This window comes from Misgurnus anguillicaudatus, chromosome 10 (genome assembly GCF_027580225.2).
Source record: "Misgurnus anguillicaudatus chromosome 10, ASM2758022v2, whole genome shotgun sequence".
NCBI lineage: Eukaryota > Metazoa > Chordata > Actinopteri > Cypriniformes > Cobitidae > Misgurnus > Misgurnus anguillicaudatus.
In genome coordinates this window covers 27,908,818-27,929,399 of record NC_073346.2, presented here as the reverse complement: position 1 = coordinate 27,929,399, position 20,582 = coordinate 27,908,818, and the positions used below count along the sequence as shown (strand labels likewise).

Sequence of the window (20,582 nt, the reverse complement as noted above, 5' to 3'; positions counted from 1 at the left end):
CCTATAGATGGTTTTTAATTCAAGGAGAAGCTGATACTGACCCAAAAAGATGCCAATGGTGAAACATTTTTTAGTAGTGCTGGGCAAAAGATTTATTGCGATTAATCGCATACAAAATAAAAGTCATTTTTTGCATAATATATGTATGTGTACTGTGTGTAATTATTATGTATATTTAACCACATACATATATTCATTTCAGAATTTTTATTTATATATTTTTATTTATTTATATATCATATGGAATATTGGAAAATATAAATAAATATATATACATATGTAAATGTTTTTAAATACATACATGAATGTGTGTGTATTTACATATACATAATAATTACACACAGCATACACTTGTATATTATGCTAAAAATCACTTTTATTTTGTATGCGATTAATCTTTGCCCAGCACAAATTTTTAGTAAGATTCAAATTATTCTACAACTTTCTTAACGCAAAATTAGCATTAAGTAATGCTGTATTAAATTCACAAGAAACTACTTGAATTTTAAGTTTATACTGACAAGTCCGTTAAGTATTAGTGAGATAATGAGTAATAAATATATATATTTTTGAAATTTCACATCCCTAAATCGACCGCCTTGTTTTGCAGTACAAGATCCCTGATGTTTACAAAAAACAATGTCACGGATATGGTATTATTAAAAGAAATAGGATTCTATCTCCAGGGGCAGCATGGGTGGGTAAACAAAAAAGCTTTTGTCTGTTACCTTTAGTGTCAGAGTTAAAAGAGGGGCCATTGTGCTTTAGAAAGGATCCCTATGGTTCATGTCCTGGAACTGTAATAGATCCATTTCCTTAGATTAAGAGATTCAGATCACAGTGTTACACCTGTTATTTCACAACCTCTCCATTTTATGATTAGACGTGCTTGGTTGATATGAAAAACTACATTATTTTACATGAACTATCAATGAACAGTACTTCTATAGCATTTATTAGTCCAAGTACGTACATTTCGACATTTAATATTACATTTATGTATCTTTTTTTATTAGATTAATAAATGCTTTAAAATGTGTCATCATTGTTAGTTTACACTTTAACTATAGATTTATAACTAGGCTATATGCTTTAATAGGCTACTATAAATGCAACAAATTATTTTTAAAAAAAAACACGTCTTTTAGTATTTGTATTGGATCATGAGTGCTTCAAAAGGGTAAAAGAGGTCTAGAACACATAAAAATGAGTTGTGTGCTTTTTAATCACATGGAAATGCATGCCTTCATCCCTGAAAATAGAGATTTACAATTAACTAGAAGAGAAAAAAAACTTTTGTAGAGAACACAGGTCTCATTTTTCTGTACAATGTTTTTAGGCACTTGGAATTACAACAGCAAACATTCCTTTCTTAAAGACGAAAATAAAATATCTTTGGTCCTTTAAACAACCAAGAAGCAGAGGTTGTTTGAAACCACCGTCTTGCAAAAAGAGAAATACATATTTAGCTTCATGTCTTTCCCCCAGCAGCCTTCACTCCCCATTTACACGACTTCTGAGTGTTTAAACGAATCTATAATGCACTCGAAAAACGGAAAATGCTCAATCCCAAGACAATATTTCTGCTACATGTAAAAAGAGATTGACAAACCCTCATTCGCTCTGCAAGTTACGATTGTAAAGATTGGCTCAAATCAGACATACAGCAGTGAACAGTCATTTTATACACGTTATGTCACATTTAGCAAAACAATACATTTTGCTATTGTTTAAAGAGCTCCAAAGTCCATTTCTGTTTTTTAACAGTGACTATGGTATTCACTTGCTTGCATATCGACCTCACCGCATGGGAAGTTGATTTTAATCTCTAGAAGAGGTACTGTGGGTCAGTTACAGGGCAGCCACGTCGGATACGAATTACTGCACGTGTGCACCAGCGGCTGTACTCGAGCTATGTAGTAGTTACTGAAGTTGATGTCTCGCACGTAGGGAGCCGGCTGGTAATAGCACGTGACGTTGGTGACCGTAGGGATGGCGTTTTGTTCAGCCAGCACCCTGAGCGCAAGCATCGAGATAAGATTTAGTGTCTGTCGCCTTTCGTGTCCCATTAAACAAACCGTACTTTCGTTGACCACGTGGTACAACGTGACCAAACAGTCGTAACGTTTGTGTTCCATTCCGGTGAAGTGATTTTGCAGGTAAGCCTCCAGCTTTCTCTGCTGCTCAACTATGTCTGGAAAGTCAATGAAGAACCGAGAGCACATGTACCGCTGGAGCGACTTCATCTCCGATTCGGACGTCGGACGAAAACCTCGCACCAACAGGTGGCAATATTTTAAGAGTCCACCTCCCCGGATTTCTTCTGGGTTCCGCGTGGCGAGGATCTTGTTGCATAAATGGCCGAGAGCTTCTTTGAAGTCCCCATACATGCTTTCTCCCACTACTGACGGGTGGAAGCTCTCGGACATGGGCGTCTCTGAACAACGGTCAAACATAAGTAGAGAGTCCAAATGTATCTGGAAAGAATCCACGCTGAATTCAAACTGGCGCCTCAAAGAGTCCACGAATTTGAGTTCCACGTTCTTCCCCGTGTTGTTGGAAAGCGAGATGAGACTCCAGCGGTCGGTGTCATTGCAGACCTTTACCAACTTCTGTACATATGCCTCCTTCAAAGTAAGCGCAGAGATCCTCTCCTTGCTGACGCCCTCGGGTAGGAAGTCCAGCAGGCTGTCGAGAACCACATCCTTCACCACCCGGAAGGCTTGGTCGTCCGACAGCGAAAGTCTAAATATCAGGTCCAAATCCTTGTACCCAAGTCCCGTGTCCTGGTGAAGAACGTGACTGGCAGCTGAGCCGTTTAACCTTACATCCTCAACATTGATGCCTCGCTCCCCCAAACGTGCTCGAACCACCTATGGAAATAGATCAAGTTTAGATATATGAAAAGTGAATGCACAAAACCAGTATCAAATGCTTTAATCAGTGCACACAAGACTTAACAAACATAAGACATGAGGTAAAGCATGAAAAATCTAAAATTATTTAGGTAGACTTGATTCCAAACTTGCTCACCAAAACAACGTTGAAAATCAAAAAATGAGTTACGCAATACTTTAAAAGAGCTTCAAAAGGCATGCAACAGAGCAGACCTGTTGCTACAATTATATCACACCTGAGACAGCATGTTCTGGTTAGTCATGTTAAAAATAAAAAGTTAATTATCCTCTGGGCTTGATGCATTTTTTTTTTTAATTAGACATCACTGTACCCATGCATGTGCACTTAAACATAACATTATAAATATTAGCTTGAAAAACCTGTCTGATGTTATGTCAGAATGGCTTGACCTTTCCTCTACCATACATCACCATTGTTCCCAGTATAGACCTATTCATGCATAGAGTTGAACTAGACGATAGCAAACTGTAAAGATCAGAGTTGTTCTGTTTATCTGGAATATATGCATTGCGGAGGTTGACACGTGTTCACCAAGATGTCAATACATCCAGATAGACTTTGTGAAGAACATTGTGTACAGTTCTTTGTTGTCATATAATGGACCATACACTCTTAAAAACAAAGTTTCTAAAGGGTTCTTCACAGTGATGCCATAGAAGAACCACATGTTTCTTATCTTATCATATCTGTAGAAGTTTTTGAAGGGTTTTTATGGAACCATAAAGTAAAAAATGGTTCTTTTATGGCATCATTTAGCACCTTTATTTTTAAGGGTGTATGCCAAACTGCTTACTGAAGAAAACATGAAACAACATGTTATAACTCTTAAATGCGCATAATGAGCACATTTATATGCTTCTTGTATAGTTTTACAACCATTAGAAGATTAAAATGTGCTTAAGGGTCAATGATAAAAAAGAAAAAAATCCTAGTCCTAAATAATGTGTTTAGACAAGTTTGCTTTGTTGATACATTTTCTTCATTTCACATACAGTTTTTTGACTTCCCCATTCCCCTACAAATGTCAGGTGGTACAACCAAATGACTATATCACTTCCTAATGACATCACCTCACTTTTTCAACTAATTCACATACTGGGATGCCTTTATTAACTTTTCCCAGTGCCACCAAGTTTATAAACATAGTTTTCAATTACAATTAAAAGGTGTTTGATTATGAAATATAGTTTTCCTTGTTTTACATTGGTTGTTCCACCTGACACAGAAAGTGTACCATTTTACCCATTACATGAATGTAGCTATTTTTTGTATTAAATCTACTGTACAAACCTTTTCAATCTGCCAAAACGACACTTGGAATCCTTTAAATGATACAGTATCATGTTTATTATTACTACTTGTTCACTTCTTAGTTCAAAGCCTATATTTGTGGTTTTACCAGTGTGATATTTAAGAAACATCCAAATTAGGGATGCATAACGATTAATCGCAATCAATCTATAGCAAGGCAAAAGCCCCTGTTTTCATCATATATGTGTGTGTACTGTGTATAATAACTTTGTATAAATAAATGCACACACATTCATGTATATATTTAAAAAACAATTACATGTGTATATACATTTGAATATGTATGAATATTTTATATTATATATAAATATAAATACTTAATATATAAATATCTTTTTTTCTTAAAATTATACATGCATGTGTGCATATTTAATATATACATAATTATTATACACAGTTCACACACATATATGATGCAAACAAAAACTTTTATTCTGCTATAGATTAATCGCGATTAATCGCTATGCATCTCTAATCCAAATTGTTAGACCAAAGTTTTTCAATTATGGCAACAAATTTGTTTATATGAAATAAAATAGTGCCACTGGCTTTTTTGATTTTTTATATTTTAAATACCATTTTAATAGACTTAATTTGTTCATTTGTTTGAACAGTTACACCAGCTGCTATTTTACAAGTTTAAGAAACTAAAACATAAATTAATATTTATAATTACTGAAAATGTATTAAAACTAAATATATTTTAGAGAATAAAGTGACACTTGTCATAAATCTATATATCAAGTTATTTAAAAAGGAAACAATTCTACACAAAAATATGCGTGTCACGTCATTGACCCTTAAATCACACTTTCTTTGAACTCAAGTAACCTCCGTTTTCCATAGGTCTGTCGGATTAGTGTCAATCAGTACAACTACTCTCCCTCTCTCTCCTGTCAATCAAATCATTATCTTTCTATTTTTACATAAAAGGTCAGACTGTATCAACTGACCCAGTGCAAGCAGAAAAACAACATACAACGTGTACATCTATTATAGCCAAGGAACCTGAAGAAAGACGATTTAGTCTGGTATGTCTATGTCTGCTTTCGCCCTTAGGGAACGAAAAGTGAATCCAATATTTTTGGCAACTTAATTCCCAAGACAAGATATGCTCCACTTAAAAAAGGGTGTGTAGAGCTGCACAGCTAATGGCAATGAAAACAAAATCACAATATGATGGTGTCCAATTATTAAACCACAAAAGAGTATGATTTAATTTAATATATACCTGTAAAATCTGCTGCACGAGTTAAATATAAGCTTTAGCAGCTCGGTTTTATTTATGAACATGTTCAGAGCTTGCGTGAACCTCATGATTAACGTTTTTTTTTAAATAAAGATGCTTAAAAGATTTTTTTACAGAGATGCAAAAGAGGAACGAAAGAAACACTTTATTTTTATTATCATCTAAAGAACTATTTGTAAATCAGAAAGTTTCCCTTTAATGTATTGTGAAGCACCTTTATTTTTATAAGTGCACAGCATATTAATTTCTATTTAAGCTTTAAAAGGTTCTGAGATTGGTTGACTTACTGTACTACAGTACATACACTAAAATGTATTAATACACCGATTAATTTTTTACAATTTTATGTTTAACAATTATTTTATTTGTAATATATCAATTTAACAGTTCCTGCATGGCTACCGTTTTAAAAGGTTTAGCCCCAACCATAATTAGACACACCTGAACCAGCAATTCAAGCTCTTTGAGATTATATTGAAAATTACAAGCAGGTGTGTTTCATTAGAGCTCAAGCTAAACTCTGCAGGACGCCAGCCATGCAGGAGCAAAAAAAATTATTTCCCTTTTTAACACCCTGCACCCTTCTACAGCTATTTTCATGATGACAGCCAGGTTCAGATGTTCAAAAGTAAAACTAAATAAAATGTAATACAATACACATCTAATCGATTGTAAAGAAACAATTACACGCTTGAGGCTCTAACCGGCTCTAACTCTAAAATAATAATTTGTTAGTTTTATTTTAACATAATAGAATAAAAGACAACCAAAGAGATTTAATATTAACAAGATGCATCACTGGTATTGATACGAATGGGGGAGATTGCAATAATCAATGCGGCTGCTCTAGTCCCACCATTCAGTAAAGAGAATAAATCGTCAACCGTTATATGACAGGTCTAAGCGTTGCAAACATGGAGGTGCAGATTTTAAGTCAACTTTGAGACTTTGAGTCCCAAATAGACTAAAATTAATTTGTCTTCAGGAACACTTTGACATGAGGTATTTAGTCACCAAATCAGAGAGCCTTCCATTGAAATCTGAACTCAGGTCATCACATGAAATGCATTTTAAAATGCATGTTACTAACCGGTGTAAACATCAATCTTCATCACCTGACGGATTTTAACACCAGGTGTAAACAGGGCCATCGAGGGGAAACCTGCTCTAAATTGCCATGCTAAGTCACATTCTCAATTGCACTCAAATGCTAAGTTTTATGGTCCAATTGTACATCACAGTCAAAAGCTCAATGTGCAACCATGTTATTCTTTGATTGTGAAAACAGCCACAAAGTCCATGTGATTAGATGGTGCCTTGGGAATAATGAGATTGGAGTTAAGGAAAACGAGAAAGAGTAAATGGGCAGCCATTATTTTTCAACTTTGGGATATCATGTGGAGGTTGACTAATAAAACATCAAAGTTGGTTTTTACAGGTTTGTCATAAAAGATAATAGGCTTCACAATATCTCACCCTGAAACTTAATCTCTTCCAGCAGATGCGGTATTATGAAACACAGAGACTGTCAAAAGCTTGACCATTGATTACTGTCCAGCAACCTATCCTCCAACCCTATACGCTTGTTTTGGTTATTTGTCTATTTCCCCAAATACGACCAACAGATGCATTTACTAAAATAGGATATGAAATTATGTTTTCGGCTATAATTTTGGTATGATGACATGCATTGAGGTATGATTGTCAATTTGAATAGCCAGGATTTATATTACACATTCAGGCATTCAGGGGAAATATCATACCGATTTATTTATTATATGATATAAAACACAGCATAGCAAACAGTCTTTTTTTTTCAAAAAGTAACTAAAGAGCACGTACTGTCCGATTTCCTTTGGTGTGTAAGTGTGTATTCGTTTGTGTTAACGATATGCACAAGGTACATACCCCAAAGTAAACAATGACGCGAGTTATCATCTCCAACGTAAATCTCTTTTCTTGGACTATAACAAACACACCGATTGTAGGCAACAGTTTACTTCCTGGGATTTGTGATGTAGACAAGACCGACATTATCCAAATTCTTCCCGCTTGGACTCACAGCCTGTAAGTTAACACCTGTTAGCAACCGAATCTTTCAAACATGGTAAGGAGCGTCGCGTTTCCGGCTGACGTCAAATGTATTCAGGCCAATCACAACGTACAGATTAGCTGGCCAATCAGGGAGCTTTTCAAATCTGGAGCTACAAAAATGTACGGTATGTGAAATATAATGTGTTTTTTAACCATAAACCACGCAAACACATTGTATTATACCAAATATACAAATTAACGTTGTTTTTAGCAATGAAATAGGTGCTCTTTAAAATATTCCAAGTGTATCAAGGTTAAACAATGAATTTATATGAAGAAATTTATGACAATCCGCTGTAAATATCATATTCGGTGTAAATTGCCACCAGAAGATGTGATGATACTTCATCTTTGATTGTGAAATAGCACTTTCTCTTGTGTGTCTCGTGACCAATCATAACGTAAACTAAGAATGTAAAGCGCTATTGGCTGTCATGTTTGAATGTGATCTGACTGAGTGTGCATGCATTCATGGATTATTTTAATATATTAAGTGATCGTATGGCTTCAGTTCGCAAGGTTTGCAACGCAAATTGCTTATAATACGTTTATACTGTTGTTTTTCGGGAATTCATGCAAAAAATACATGTGACTATAATTTTACTCGCGTGTTGTGTTTTATATGGTTGATTAGATGCTCTAAAATATCTTTAAAACCATACATGTTTATGCAACTATTTGCACATTTACAAATGCAAAAAATTAAACGCATCTAAGGCAAAAAACTTCAAAACGTATCCTTAGGTTGTATACCTTTGTAAAGGGGCCTAATCACTTACACACGTACCTAGATGTCGTAATATGATGCTTGCACAAACTAACTATTAGGTCGTTATTTTTGGGGGACAGGTCTTCCAGAACTGGACATTAGGTTCAAGAGAGCAGAAAATATTACATTCCACAACACAGTCTAGTCTTTTATAAGATCTATAGCACATGATCTATTATGAAACTACATATGCAAACATTTACAGTATTTGAAAATATGTCAAGGATCCTGCAACAGACCATTGAGTACTTCTCGTTCACTGCTGTATGGTCTCAAACTGCTGCCAGATGGAGCTGTTTATGTACATGAAATGCTTAATCTTTCAGACGATAAGCTTTCAGGAGTATTTTCCATATAGCACGTCAAACAAAACCTTTCTTAATGGGTGAGATGGGGTGGGAAAAGATCAGTACTTGCATGAGTTAATCCAGACTCACACTGCATGTGTATGAGAACAAGTAATCTTTTCATTTTGAGGAAGGGGTCATGGATTCTGGTTATCACTGGACTGTTGGGAATCAAGCAGGGTAACATTGCATGGGATTAATGAGTCAGACTCAGTGCACAGCAATCGTGAGAATGTCCAAGTCATTAAAACGTGGCTTATGTTTGCTAAGTGCACACGTTTCTGCTGAAGGGTCAAAATCTGTTGTCAAGCCAAAATGTAATAGTAAAGCCACTTTCATATTTGGAAACAATCATTCCCAAAGAAGTCGAATAATATTACTACCTTAACCTAATTAATTAATTAAACAAAATTATTTGGTATTTGAAAATTACAATAAAAGTTGGCCATGAAGTGCCAAGTCTAGAAACCCTTAGGAAAATTAGCTTTGGATTTATTGTAGTAAAGTGTAGTTAAAACTATAGTTTTAGTGAATTGATTGCTATTTGTATAACCACAGTTTTACTACAAATACCGTGGTTAAACTATGGCTAGCTTACTGTTACAAAACCATGGTTAATTTGTGGTTACAATGGTTTAACTACAAAATAAAACCAAAAGCCATGTGTACTGAAGTTAAACTATGATATTTTTGTAAGGGTACATTTGAAAATAATCAAAATTTTCATATGTGGGTCTTGAAAGGGACCCATAAAAAAATCTTCAATAGTTGTTTGTAATCGGACACTTCTTTAATAATGTAAGTTAGCCAAATGCGACCATTAATTGGGGTCGCTTTGCCATGAAGAGGCAAGTCTTGAAATCGCAAAAATAATTAAGTTAGATAAAAAAATCCAAATAGCAATAAAGTAAAAGCATGAGAGACGCAAGAGTTCAGTATGGGTACAGTTAAACAAATAGGCTAGTCATTATTCAATTTATTACACAATTATAAAATATATTAAAAACAAAAGAGTGAAACAGACATGAAGCCTACTATCATACAAATAAAAGTGACTAAATGTTAAAGTGTGCAGGAAGATTTTTGAAAGATGTGCTTTCATAATTACCTGAACGATCTGACGCGGCTGTACTGAAAGAGTCGGGAAGTTTCCACGTCCGTGAACGGGAACCGTCTCGCCGAGAATAGAGTCCAAACGTTGCACCTGCTCCCAAGATAACACGCAAACCCTACCACACTGCTCTGACACATCACCGGAGGACATGGCGATGGAAAGAACAACCGAGCTTTGGACAAAATACACAAAAACTTCCGAAAGATATTGCTGGCCTTCAAACACTGGGGATGACGATCCTAAGTAAATCTGTTATTTTTGCAGAAGCTCTTTTTGTCGACTATAAACCTCAAAACGGTTCTTGAAGGGATCCAGCTGCGCTCGCACTTCACTATTCCAAATCCGCGTGCACCCAACAGCAATGCCACAAGAGTTACAGTATGATAGGAAACGAACTGACTGGATGCTCTTATTTCGATGAGATTTGCATACGGGCTCATTTATTGGTTGAACGTTTGCTCATAAATTATTCATGACGCTTGTCGGAAACGAACTGACTGCCTGGATGCGCTTATTTCGATGAAATTTGCATACGGGTTCATTTATTGGTTGAATGTTTGCTCATAAATTATTTATGACGCTTTTCGGAAGACACACGCCCAGTTCATTGGCCAGCAGCAGAGTTGGACACGCCCACTCCATTAAAGGTCTCCGTTCTTAGCCTGAAGACATTGTAAACGTCGCGAGTTTATTTTAATTAATCAATTTATTTAAATAAAACAAATATTTTAATTAAACGCTATTGAACAGACGCTCTTTTGAACAGGAGTCTTACCCTATCAGTTTGAAAGAAAATATTTTAATAGTAGGCTACAAAACCATTTTGTGCAAATAGTCAATGAGCTATAATACATTACAGTTGATTCTCTAAATATTAACATATTAAGCCTGTTTACTCTCTCTTTCATTCAAACCTCGTTTGCCATATAGATAAACAATTATTTAAATAATTTTTTAATATAATTCAGAAATATCTAAAGCACTCATATTGCTGCCATATTGATGCACATCAATCACTTTTAGTATGCTATAAGTTATTTTATAATATCTAGTCATTGCACTCAGAAAACAGGTCCTAATATACCATTTAGGTCCAGATATGCATAGATTTGATACCAATATGTACCTTAGAGGTACTAATAAGCACTCCTTAGTACCAATATGTACCTAGGGAAAAACATTAAGTTTAGTGTTTTGGGTTTAGTTGTGATGTAGGCTATTTACTCATGCATTATTTATGCACATTGGCTTCCAAAGTAAGAATATTACCTCAGAAATAGCCTAGGGAACTTTCTGGTCTGATTTCCCTTATACAACATAACTTTAGCTTTAAATTTTAAACTGGTTACAGGCCAAAAAATTAATTATTTATTTCCAAACTTAAATTATCAATTAGAGGTTTAAGAATGGCATTCAGTAAATTATAGCTATACAGTATTGTTAAAACATATAACATGCTTGCTCTCCAGTAAGGACCCAAAACACAGATGAAAATACAAAAAATATATCCTAGATAGAAGCCCTGTGGAAGCATCTGATAATAGGGGTGTTTAAAAATGTATCCGATGCTAACCAAATCACATTTGCAGATCTAACTGAATGCAGCAAGAACTGTCAAACTGTAAATACTGTATTACCACAAGCTTATTACAACTAGGAATTGGATTGTGCAAAATTTCAATACATTTACTTTTCATTTAAGCATTTATGAGACACTTTTATCCAAAGCCACCTATACAGTACATTCAATGTATAGATTTTACCAGTACATGTGGTCCCTGGGATTAAAAGCCACAACCTTTGCAATGCTAATGCAATTCTGTACCAACTGAGCTACAGGAACACGCATTAATGTATTGCTTCTCCTCATTTGTAAGTCGCTTGGATAAAAGCATCTGCTAAATGACTAGCTATAAATGTAAATGTATGAAAAATATCAATTTCCAACTGCATAACACGAACAGTCTATTTATGTTGACTGTGTGTGTGAAAGACATCCAAGCATCTATTCTGATGTATTTGGCTGAATAAAGAATGAAAAGACGGGCTGCAAACGTATGATTCTCTACAACGTGGCATTTATGCGCTTCGTGGGATGACTCACAGCTTGCAAGCTGCTAAGCAGTCTTGGGGGCAACAACGGTGGGGATTAGTCATACTAGATTCGTGTGTATGTGATCAGACGGTTGAACTGCGTACCTTTTCAATAGGGGAGGTCCTGACGGCGAGTGATGTCAATTTTCGTTCCCCTAGTAACAGCATCCCCCCATCACCAGGCAGCATGGAAGAGGGAGCCCTCATCTGTGTTCTGAGCAGCTGGTGATACGAGATACCTGCGTCATTGGCCTAAAAATAACTTGCCTTGAGGTAAGAAGGCATTGTTGGAAACAACTCCGGGGCTGTAATGATTTATAAAGGGAGCAAAACATTAAAATGGGGGTAGAACAAGGAAACGGGGACAGAGTAAAAAAATTGTATAGTTAGTATTTATGCACTGCAAAAAATGATTTTCAAGAAAAAAATTCTTAGTATTTTTGTCTTGTTTTCAGTAAAAAATATCTAAAAATTCTTAAATTAAGATGCTATTTCTTGATGAGCAAAACAACCCAAGCAAATAATAAAAAATATTACATTAAAGTGATTTTGTGCATAAAACAAGCAAAAAAATGCCAATGGGGTAAGCAAATTTTTCTTGAAGATCAAGAAGTTCAAGTATACAAACCCAACTCTAACCCTAACGCCAGGCGACATTTAAAAAAATAAATCAGAAAAATAGTATAAACCAATATATAAAGTGACATCAAATCTAACCCTAAAACGAAGCGACAATGGGTTAAAAATAGGAAAAAGCAGTTGAGTAACCAATACGTGATAATCACATGAAAACACGAAATTTCGTGATAATAGCATGAAAAAAGAATAAAAAAACAAACGTGACTATATCAAGAAATTTTGTGAGACTGGGTAGTGATTGCAGTACCAGTTTTAGCCACAAGTTTTGTGATTGCAATACCAGTTTTGGCCACAATCCTACATACTGTTCCTTTAAACTAAATATTTTCAAGAGTCAATTTCTGTGTACATACTCTACTCAAAAATGAATACTGTGTTAATCAGGGTTTCTTAAAACAGCATAAAAGTAATAAAACTATACACATTTATTGAATTTGACTTATTACTTCTTTCCTAGCCACTCATTTGGCCTCTCCTATCCGATATTCACTTATCCATTATTACTGGCCCGTTGGACAAGAGCAGACGAGCAAAGGTGATGTCAACTGTGCAACCCATTTTCAGGTTGTACTGTAAACGAATGCAATGCTATTTGTCAACAGTGAGAAAGGTGGGGCAGACTCACACCCTATAAAGAGTTCATTCGATCCATTTATTTTGTTTGTTTGTAATCCATCTCTTGCAGAGTTCTGCCTCTATTGGATGTCCGAGGCTTGTGAGTGCAGATTATTTGGCAACACCCTGTATAAATTTAACAGTAAACTTAACCAAGAAAACAGAGGATTACCAAACTTACACATAAAGTAATAAAATGCGTTATACGGCACTGGTTCTCAACTCCAGATCTGTTGACCAACAGCTTGTTATTTCTGTAACAGGTCAGTCAGACAAATTAAGATCACACCGAAGCGATTGCTGCATGGTTGTAATAAATAGAAAATGACAAACATGGCAACGCTTTTGCCTCTGTGTGACCTTTGCTATATCAGGCGGAAAGTTCATGTGTAACCAAAAGAATGAACAGCTTCTTTAGGATGACAGAAACCCTAGAGAATGTCACAAGACTGACATCTCGAAGCAAAGTAAGGCCACAAATTACAATGACTAAGTTGGGTTTGACATAATAATCATGAGCACACAGAATTTGGCGTCACACCTTGTGAATAGAAAAGACAAAGCAGATCAGCAACAATTATGACATAACACTGTCACGGGCAGAGCTCAGCACATTGTTATCCATCAATTCACTTTCAATAAAGAAAAACTGGACTTCCTTATGTTTTTGTTGTGTCACAATACATTGTCTGGAGGTCAAAGAGTCAATGTGAGATAGAGTTATGTATGTTTTTTGTTCTGTGTCTTTAAATAGTGCTATAGAAAATGTTAAATGTGATGCGTTAATACATGTCCCAGTCTAACATCTTTTTTCTTTTGCGATTAAATTGATCCTAATATCATAATTCGGTTATGAGACCTTAATCTGGATTTCACAAACAGGCTCACATATTACTAATTACTAACAAATACATATCTCAAAAAGTACAGTACCTCGGCATGACAACAACACTGTTTGTATAGCTTTGGTGATATAGGGCATTTTTACTACTGCTGGCTCCTGTCAATGTTTGATGAGATCCACAAGTTCTTATCTGGAAGTCTGTGCAACTTCTGGAATTGTGTTATGTAAGCTGAACAGTATCTATACTTCAAAAAACGGATTCTCGCTGACTGAAGGACTTTATAGGGTGCTATTTTAATCAAAAGGTTAACAGTCATTTTAACACTGTAACAGGAGAGTAGTGTATTTTATCTCATGTGGTCACAATTAATTGACCGACAACCGCAGTACATTATTGTATTCGTTTTGTTCACTTGTGTGTGGTACACACGGTCATAACACACAAAACCCTAACTCTCTATGAAACCAAACAGACAAAGGCAGCCCAACCCTGTAAAATCTATAAACTATACAGTCTTTCTAACACACAGCTCTTTAAAGTGGCCTCCCTTTGTGATTAATAGCTTATACTGGAATGTTTGTTTAAGATTTGCGTCATGGACAACCAGGTGTGCTACCTGAATATTTTCCTTAATTATGAAAGATTATATATTATTTTGAGTAATTAACTCTGGCTGTCTACAAAATGTTTAGAAAAACAAGTTTAGCTAAATATTTATGTCAGATTATGTGAGACATATAGATGAGAGGTGGATGCTCTCTTGCTCTTTTAAGAACAAGGGTCAAATTTACTGCCTGGCCTCTTGTTGCGCAAGGACAATTAAATTTGTATGTCGCAGGGGAAACTGAACGTGTGGGCGGATATTCATAGATGGAAAACTTGCTGGAGCAAACAATAGTCACTTTTTAAGGTCTTAAAAGTGTATTTTTTTCACAAGCAAGTCATATTTTGGACGGTGTTATATAATATAGCTTAGACATACGGAAGTATCAAATTAAGATCACGTAACTGCGTACATGTATCAAATGCATACAAACACTGTATCTGTCAAGTCAAATCAAGTCAGATTTATTAATATAGCATCTTTTACAATGTTTTATTGCTTCAAAACCGTTTATCAAGAAGGAAATTATTATATATAGTATATATAAAAATATATGTATTATTACATCTTATTATCCTTATAAATAGATTATAATCTAATAAAATCGTATATACTTTTTCACTAAGTATCATTTGTATAAAAATGTAATAATTTATTATAATTACATATGGAATTTGCATAATACCATCAACAGCAGTGTAATGCAGGGTTCACACCAGACACGGTAGAGGCGGTAAGCATGTGATTTACATGTTAAGTCAAAATGCAAAGACGGATTAGGTATCCTGCGGTGCGGTATGCGCGGTAGGTGTGGCGCGAACTGAGCGTTGCTGCGGGGAACGGCAAGTTAAAAAATCGAAACTTTGTGGGATTTCCGAGCAGCGTTAACCAATCAGGACCTTGCTGTAGTAGTGACGTGATTACAGGAAGCGAGCGGAGTCTCAGCGGAGTTGCAGAAGCCCTTCCTCCCATGATGCGATTACGCGAATGTCCTGAATGACTAGAATTTCACGCACGTCTTTTAAGCACGAATTATGCAAATAAACTCAAATATCCAACTATGTGTGAATAGCACATTTTTGCCGCCTCTACCGAGGCTGGTGTAAATGGACCTTAATGCAGGGTTAACACCAGACACGATAAAGGTGGCAAGCGCGAGTGATTTACATGGTAAGTCAATGCAAAGACGCATGGCGCGGATGGCGCGTTCCGCGCAAATTGAGCATTGCCGCGGGAAATGCGCAAGTTGAAAAATCTGAACTTTTGCAGATTTCCGCGCCGCGTTAACCAATCAGAACCTTGCTGTAGTAGTGAAGTGATTACAAGAAGCGAGCGGAGTCTCAGCGGAGTCACAGAAGCCCCTCCCATGACGGAAATTTCTGCGTGAATGTCATGAATTACTAGAATTTCACGTGCACAATTACCTGCGAAAAGCACATTTCTACCGCGGCTGGTGTGAATGCACCATAAAAGTGAAATTCTAACCCACAAATGATACAAACATTCCTCAAAATAACTTCCGTTGTGTCCATCAGAACGAAGAAATGTATACAGATTTGTAACAACACGAAAATGAGTAAAAGATGACAGAGTTTTTATTTTTGGGTGAACTATCCCTTTTTGTGTACCCAAGCACAGCACACCTTCAGTATTGAAACTGTGACATCTTTAAAGAGCACCTATTGTCAGATTCATGATTTTAAACATCCTTTGCAAACCAACGTAAATCTCTTTTCTTGGAACACAACAAAGACACGGATTGTAGGCAACAGTTTACTTCCTGGGATTGGTGATGTAGACAAGACAGACATTATCATAATTCCTCCCGTTCGGACTCACAGCCTGTAAGTTAACTCCTGTTAGCATTGCATTGTGAGCAAATCTTTCAAACATGGTAAGGAGCGTCACATTTCCTGCTGACGTCAGAGTTATTTAATCACCATGTACAGATTATCTGGCCAATCAGGGACACAGAGCTTTTCAAATCCATTAGTTTTGTACAAAATCAGTGCGTTTCAGGAAGAGAGGGAAATCAGGGGCTACAAAAATGTACGGTATGTGGAAAATAATGTGTTATTGAACCATAAACCATCAAACACATTGTATTATACCAAATATGCAAAATAATGTTGTTTTTAGCAACAAAATAGGGGCTCTTTAAAATTGTAGACTGACCATTACAAGAAAAGCTATATATACACAAAACACTAAGATAAGTTAAAGTCTGCAGTCTCCCAGTAAGCAAGCCAACAGGAAGAGCGTCAAAAAACCAAAACTTCACTTGTGGAGATAAAACCTTTGTCATCTATAACAGATATTTTCAGTATAACATACAAAAAAGTAAAAATATTTGGAATACAGAGTTTGATGCAGGAAATCTCTAGAGAATGATATAAAGGGGAATATGCATTCAAACCCACTTGTGCATCTGATCTCTTAAAAAGCGAGTGATGTACCTAAGAATTTATTCAGGGTCTCCCTGGAATGGAACATCCCAGATCAACACGAGAACCCCGGCCATAAAATGAACTATTTCAGGAGTTACGCAACAACCCATCATCTGTAATCTTATATTTCTGCTGGGTCCCTGTGGCCCGCCTACCTCCTCAGCAGAAGCGAAACAAGAGAAGCGTTGGTGAATACTAAAGACCAGAACTTTCCCCCTCACCACCAAAGGAAAAACCTCCGTCAGCTGTTACTTCCATTGGGGCTTCAATGTAAACTATATTGTGCTGTTAAAAATAAAACATCGTTATAGTAAAATAGGGTGTTTGAGCAAATGCAAATGCTCTGTACAAGTTTATCAATCCAAAACCGTATCTGGAAACATTTTATGCATTGCTGGCATCTCTAAATATTGCGTATAAGAGTGGTTCACTGCCAAAGACTGAAAATGTGATCTCTACACAACTGTGACTTGATCACATGATCACATGTGCCCCCGATCAACAGCAACTCCTTCTAGACTGTTCCAGTTGATTAATAAAATGTGTTTAAAGATTGTTGGTGCAATTACAGCCATAAAGTCATCAAAGACTACAGCTGCAAATCCTATTAGATACCTGAATTTGCATGGAGAAATGCCGGGCTGAAACTGAATTGAACTCATAAATTCAACAACCCCTGCAGTAGAAAGCAGAAATCTTGCTTCCTAGAATTCTGCTTGCATACATGAAAGCATATCTAAAAGTTAAATAACAAATAGTTGAACACTTTGGATAATCGAAGGATTAGGTAGTAAATGTTAAACAAAGAAAGTGGATTATGAAAACATGGTGCAATCCTCAAACCCGTGTCTATCTTGAGCACATGCTGTAACCGCTTGCGAATATTTTAGGGATGCTGAAGACGGTCCCACACATTCAAGGTTTCTCCTGATTATACATCAGAGAGCACATCCATCTTTATACAGCTGCCACTCTTCCTGTTGAAAGCAAAAAGATGACACTGCCAACATTTTTCTTAGTCCATAATGACAACTCGTGGCCTTCCAATGAAAACAGCGAGATACTATGATTTAAAGAACTTGGTTCCATTTTTAGTGGCCACAACTAAAAAAGCAGCATTAACAGATCCAAGACAAACCATGATGAGCTACAATAGTTGCTCAAAACTAAAGGTGGCTCAGTTGAGATTTTATGTAACGCCACGCGAGCTCTTCAAACAAACACCAATTATGTGTTTTTTGGAAATGGGAATGTTAGTGCATAAGAGATCAGTTTGAGTAGCATTGTGCAAACGATTCCCATAATGTTCATGACTTAAATCAATTCAAGAATACTATACTGTAGTATTATCATGAGTCTTTCACTTTTTGTTATGTTTAGTTAGTGATAATGGCTGCTCAGCTATGAGCCTGTCTGTGTCTCTGTCCAAGTTAAAGGAACCTTCCACTTTTTAAAAAAATATGCTCATTTTCCAGCTCCCCTTGAGTTAAACATTTGATTCTTACCGTTTTGAAATCCATTCAGCCAACCTCCGGGTCTGGCACTAGCACTTTTAGCATAGCTTAGCACAATCCATTGAATCTGATTAGACCATTAGCATTGTGCTAAAAAATAACTAAAGAGTTTTGATATTTTTCTTTTTTAAAACTTGACTCTTCTGTAGTTACATCGTGTACTTACTGTAGTTACATTGATTACTTTCAATGGCAGGGGACTATTTTCGGGCAGTGCGTAATATCACTTCGCCTGCTGCAGCCATGTTACGGCAGCAAAGTCCTTGATTATTACACCAGAACGAGAGTATAGTTCCTAGCCATATCTGCCTAGAAAATCGTAACTTTTATTTCCGTCGGTCTTAGTACACGATGTAACTACAAAAGAGTCAAGTTTTAAATAGGAAAAATATCGAAACTATTTTTTGACGCGATGCTAATGGTCTAATCAGATTCTATGGATTGTGCTAAGCTATGCCTACCCAGTCTCATGTAGATGCGTATAAATAGCACGAAGTGTAAAAATCGTGCAATACATACGGCAAATTCCACTTTGGCGTGCATATGATACGCCAGTCCTTCCCATTCACTTAAACGGTGCATCTTTTTGTCGTTTTATTTATTGCTTTCTCAATTTTTTTAACCATTTTCGCTTGGGTTTAGGGTTAGATTTTAGATTTGCTTAATGAGGTTATTTAATTTACAGGTTTCTACATGTTTTTGTCCATATTTAAGCCATGGTCGCTTGGAGTTGGGGTTAGAGTTGGGGTTTGGGTTAGGATGTCATTTTTATACATCAAAAAGTTGTTCTAACCCTAAACCCAAGCGAAAATGGTAAAAAAAAGCAAAAAAATTGAGAAACCAATAAATAAAACGACAAAAAAAGATGCACCGTTTAAGTGAATGGGAAGGACTTGCGTATCATATGCACGCCAAAGTGGAATTTGGCATATGTATTGCACGATTTTTACACTTTTTACACGTGCTATTTATACGCAACTCCGTGAGACTGGGTTCGCTATGCTAAACGTGCTAGCGCCAGACCCGGAGATCTGTTGAATGGATTCCAAAACGGTAAAAATCAAATGCTTAACTCTGGGGGAGCTGGAAAATGTGCATATTTTCAAGTGGTATGTCCCTTTAAAGACTCAATCTAATTGTGAGATTAGGAGCATCAAAGTTTGATTTTTACCATTGATTTCACGGTCACACTTTATTTTGTGGCATCACTGTTACATTGTAATTATACATTTAAGTACTAAGTAATAATCATTAACAACATGTACTTACTATAGGGTTGGGGTTAGGATTAGGGTTTGGTTTAGGGTTAGTTGCATGTAATTATGAATAATTAACTGTAAATACTATAATAATTACACGTAGCATGTGTAACAAAGACACCGTAAAATAAAGTGTTACCGATTTCACTTTAATTTCAATCTTTGACATGTCTTTACTGTCAATATTAAAAAATGTCAAGGTTACATTTTTACAGAATGTTATTTCCATACATAGGATGATTTGATGTAGAAAAACAGTAATCACAAAAAATGACTGTGACTGACTCAGAATCTGTTTACTATGCCATGATGTCAGTTTATGAGCCCAGTAGACATGCATGCATCTCTGTTGCCATATCAACCATGGTTTTCAATGAATCAGACATCATGCATTGATACAAATAGCATATGAGAATGCATATGTTTGACTCATATAGTCACTCATATTGCTCATATAGTAGCCTACCCACAGGGATTCAGCAATTATTTTACTAGTACAATAATACAGCAATTATTTAACAAGCTAGGTTGACTCTGCTGCTAGCCAGTTACTTTACACTTATGACAATCTATGATATAAGGTGTGTTACATAACTTATTTTGTCAGCTGATAAACACATTTATTAGCCACTGTAAATAGATGCTATCAACAGATTTTATGGCATTCCTCCTAAATCTAAGAGAGAACCAGACAAACAAATACGTCATAAGGCAGTTCAGTGGACATCATATCATACATGAGCACTTATAGAAATTGACCTT

The 20,582-nt window shown here is 35.9% G+C and overlaps 2 protein-coding genes across 2 annotated transcripts in view; both read right to left on the bottom strand.

Annotated features, from left to right (window-relative positions):
* The window catches only part of zdhhc18a (zDHHC palmitoyltransferase 18a), a 72,464-nt gene that overhangs the window by 23,107 nt on the left and 28,775 nt on the right, over positions 1 to 20,582 (bottom strand). The window lies entirely within an intron of this gene.
* Positions 1,208 to 10,193, bottom strand: tent5ba (terminal nucleotidyltransferase 5ba). The gene is made up of 2 exons (XM_055210548.2): positions 9,798 to 10,193; positions 1,208 to 2,873 (listed from the first exon to the last, which is right to left on the bottom strand). Exons 1-2 carry the CDS (start codon positions 9,951 to 9,953, stop codon positions 1,848 to 1,850), a joined length of 1,182 nt encoding a protein of 393 aa, XP_055066523.1. The 5' UTR covers positions 9,954 to 10,193; the 3' UTR covers positions 1,208 to 1,847.

Excerpts from the sequence above, each read along its gene's own strand:
- tent5ba (XM_055210548.2), bottom strand. The coding sequence starts at position 9,953 with ATGTCCTCCGGTGATGTGTCAGAGCAGTGTGGTAGGGTTTGCGTGTTA. Across the intron at positions 2,874-9,797 it reads AGCCGCGTCAGATCGTTCAG|GTGGTTCGAGCACGTTTGGG; the intron begins GTAATTATGAAA and ends CTATTTCCATAG.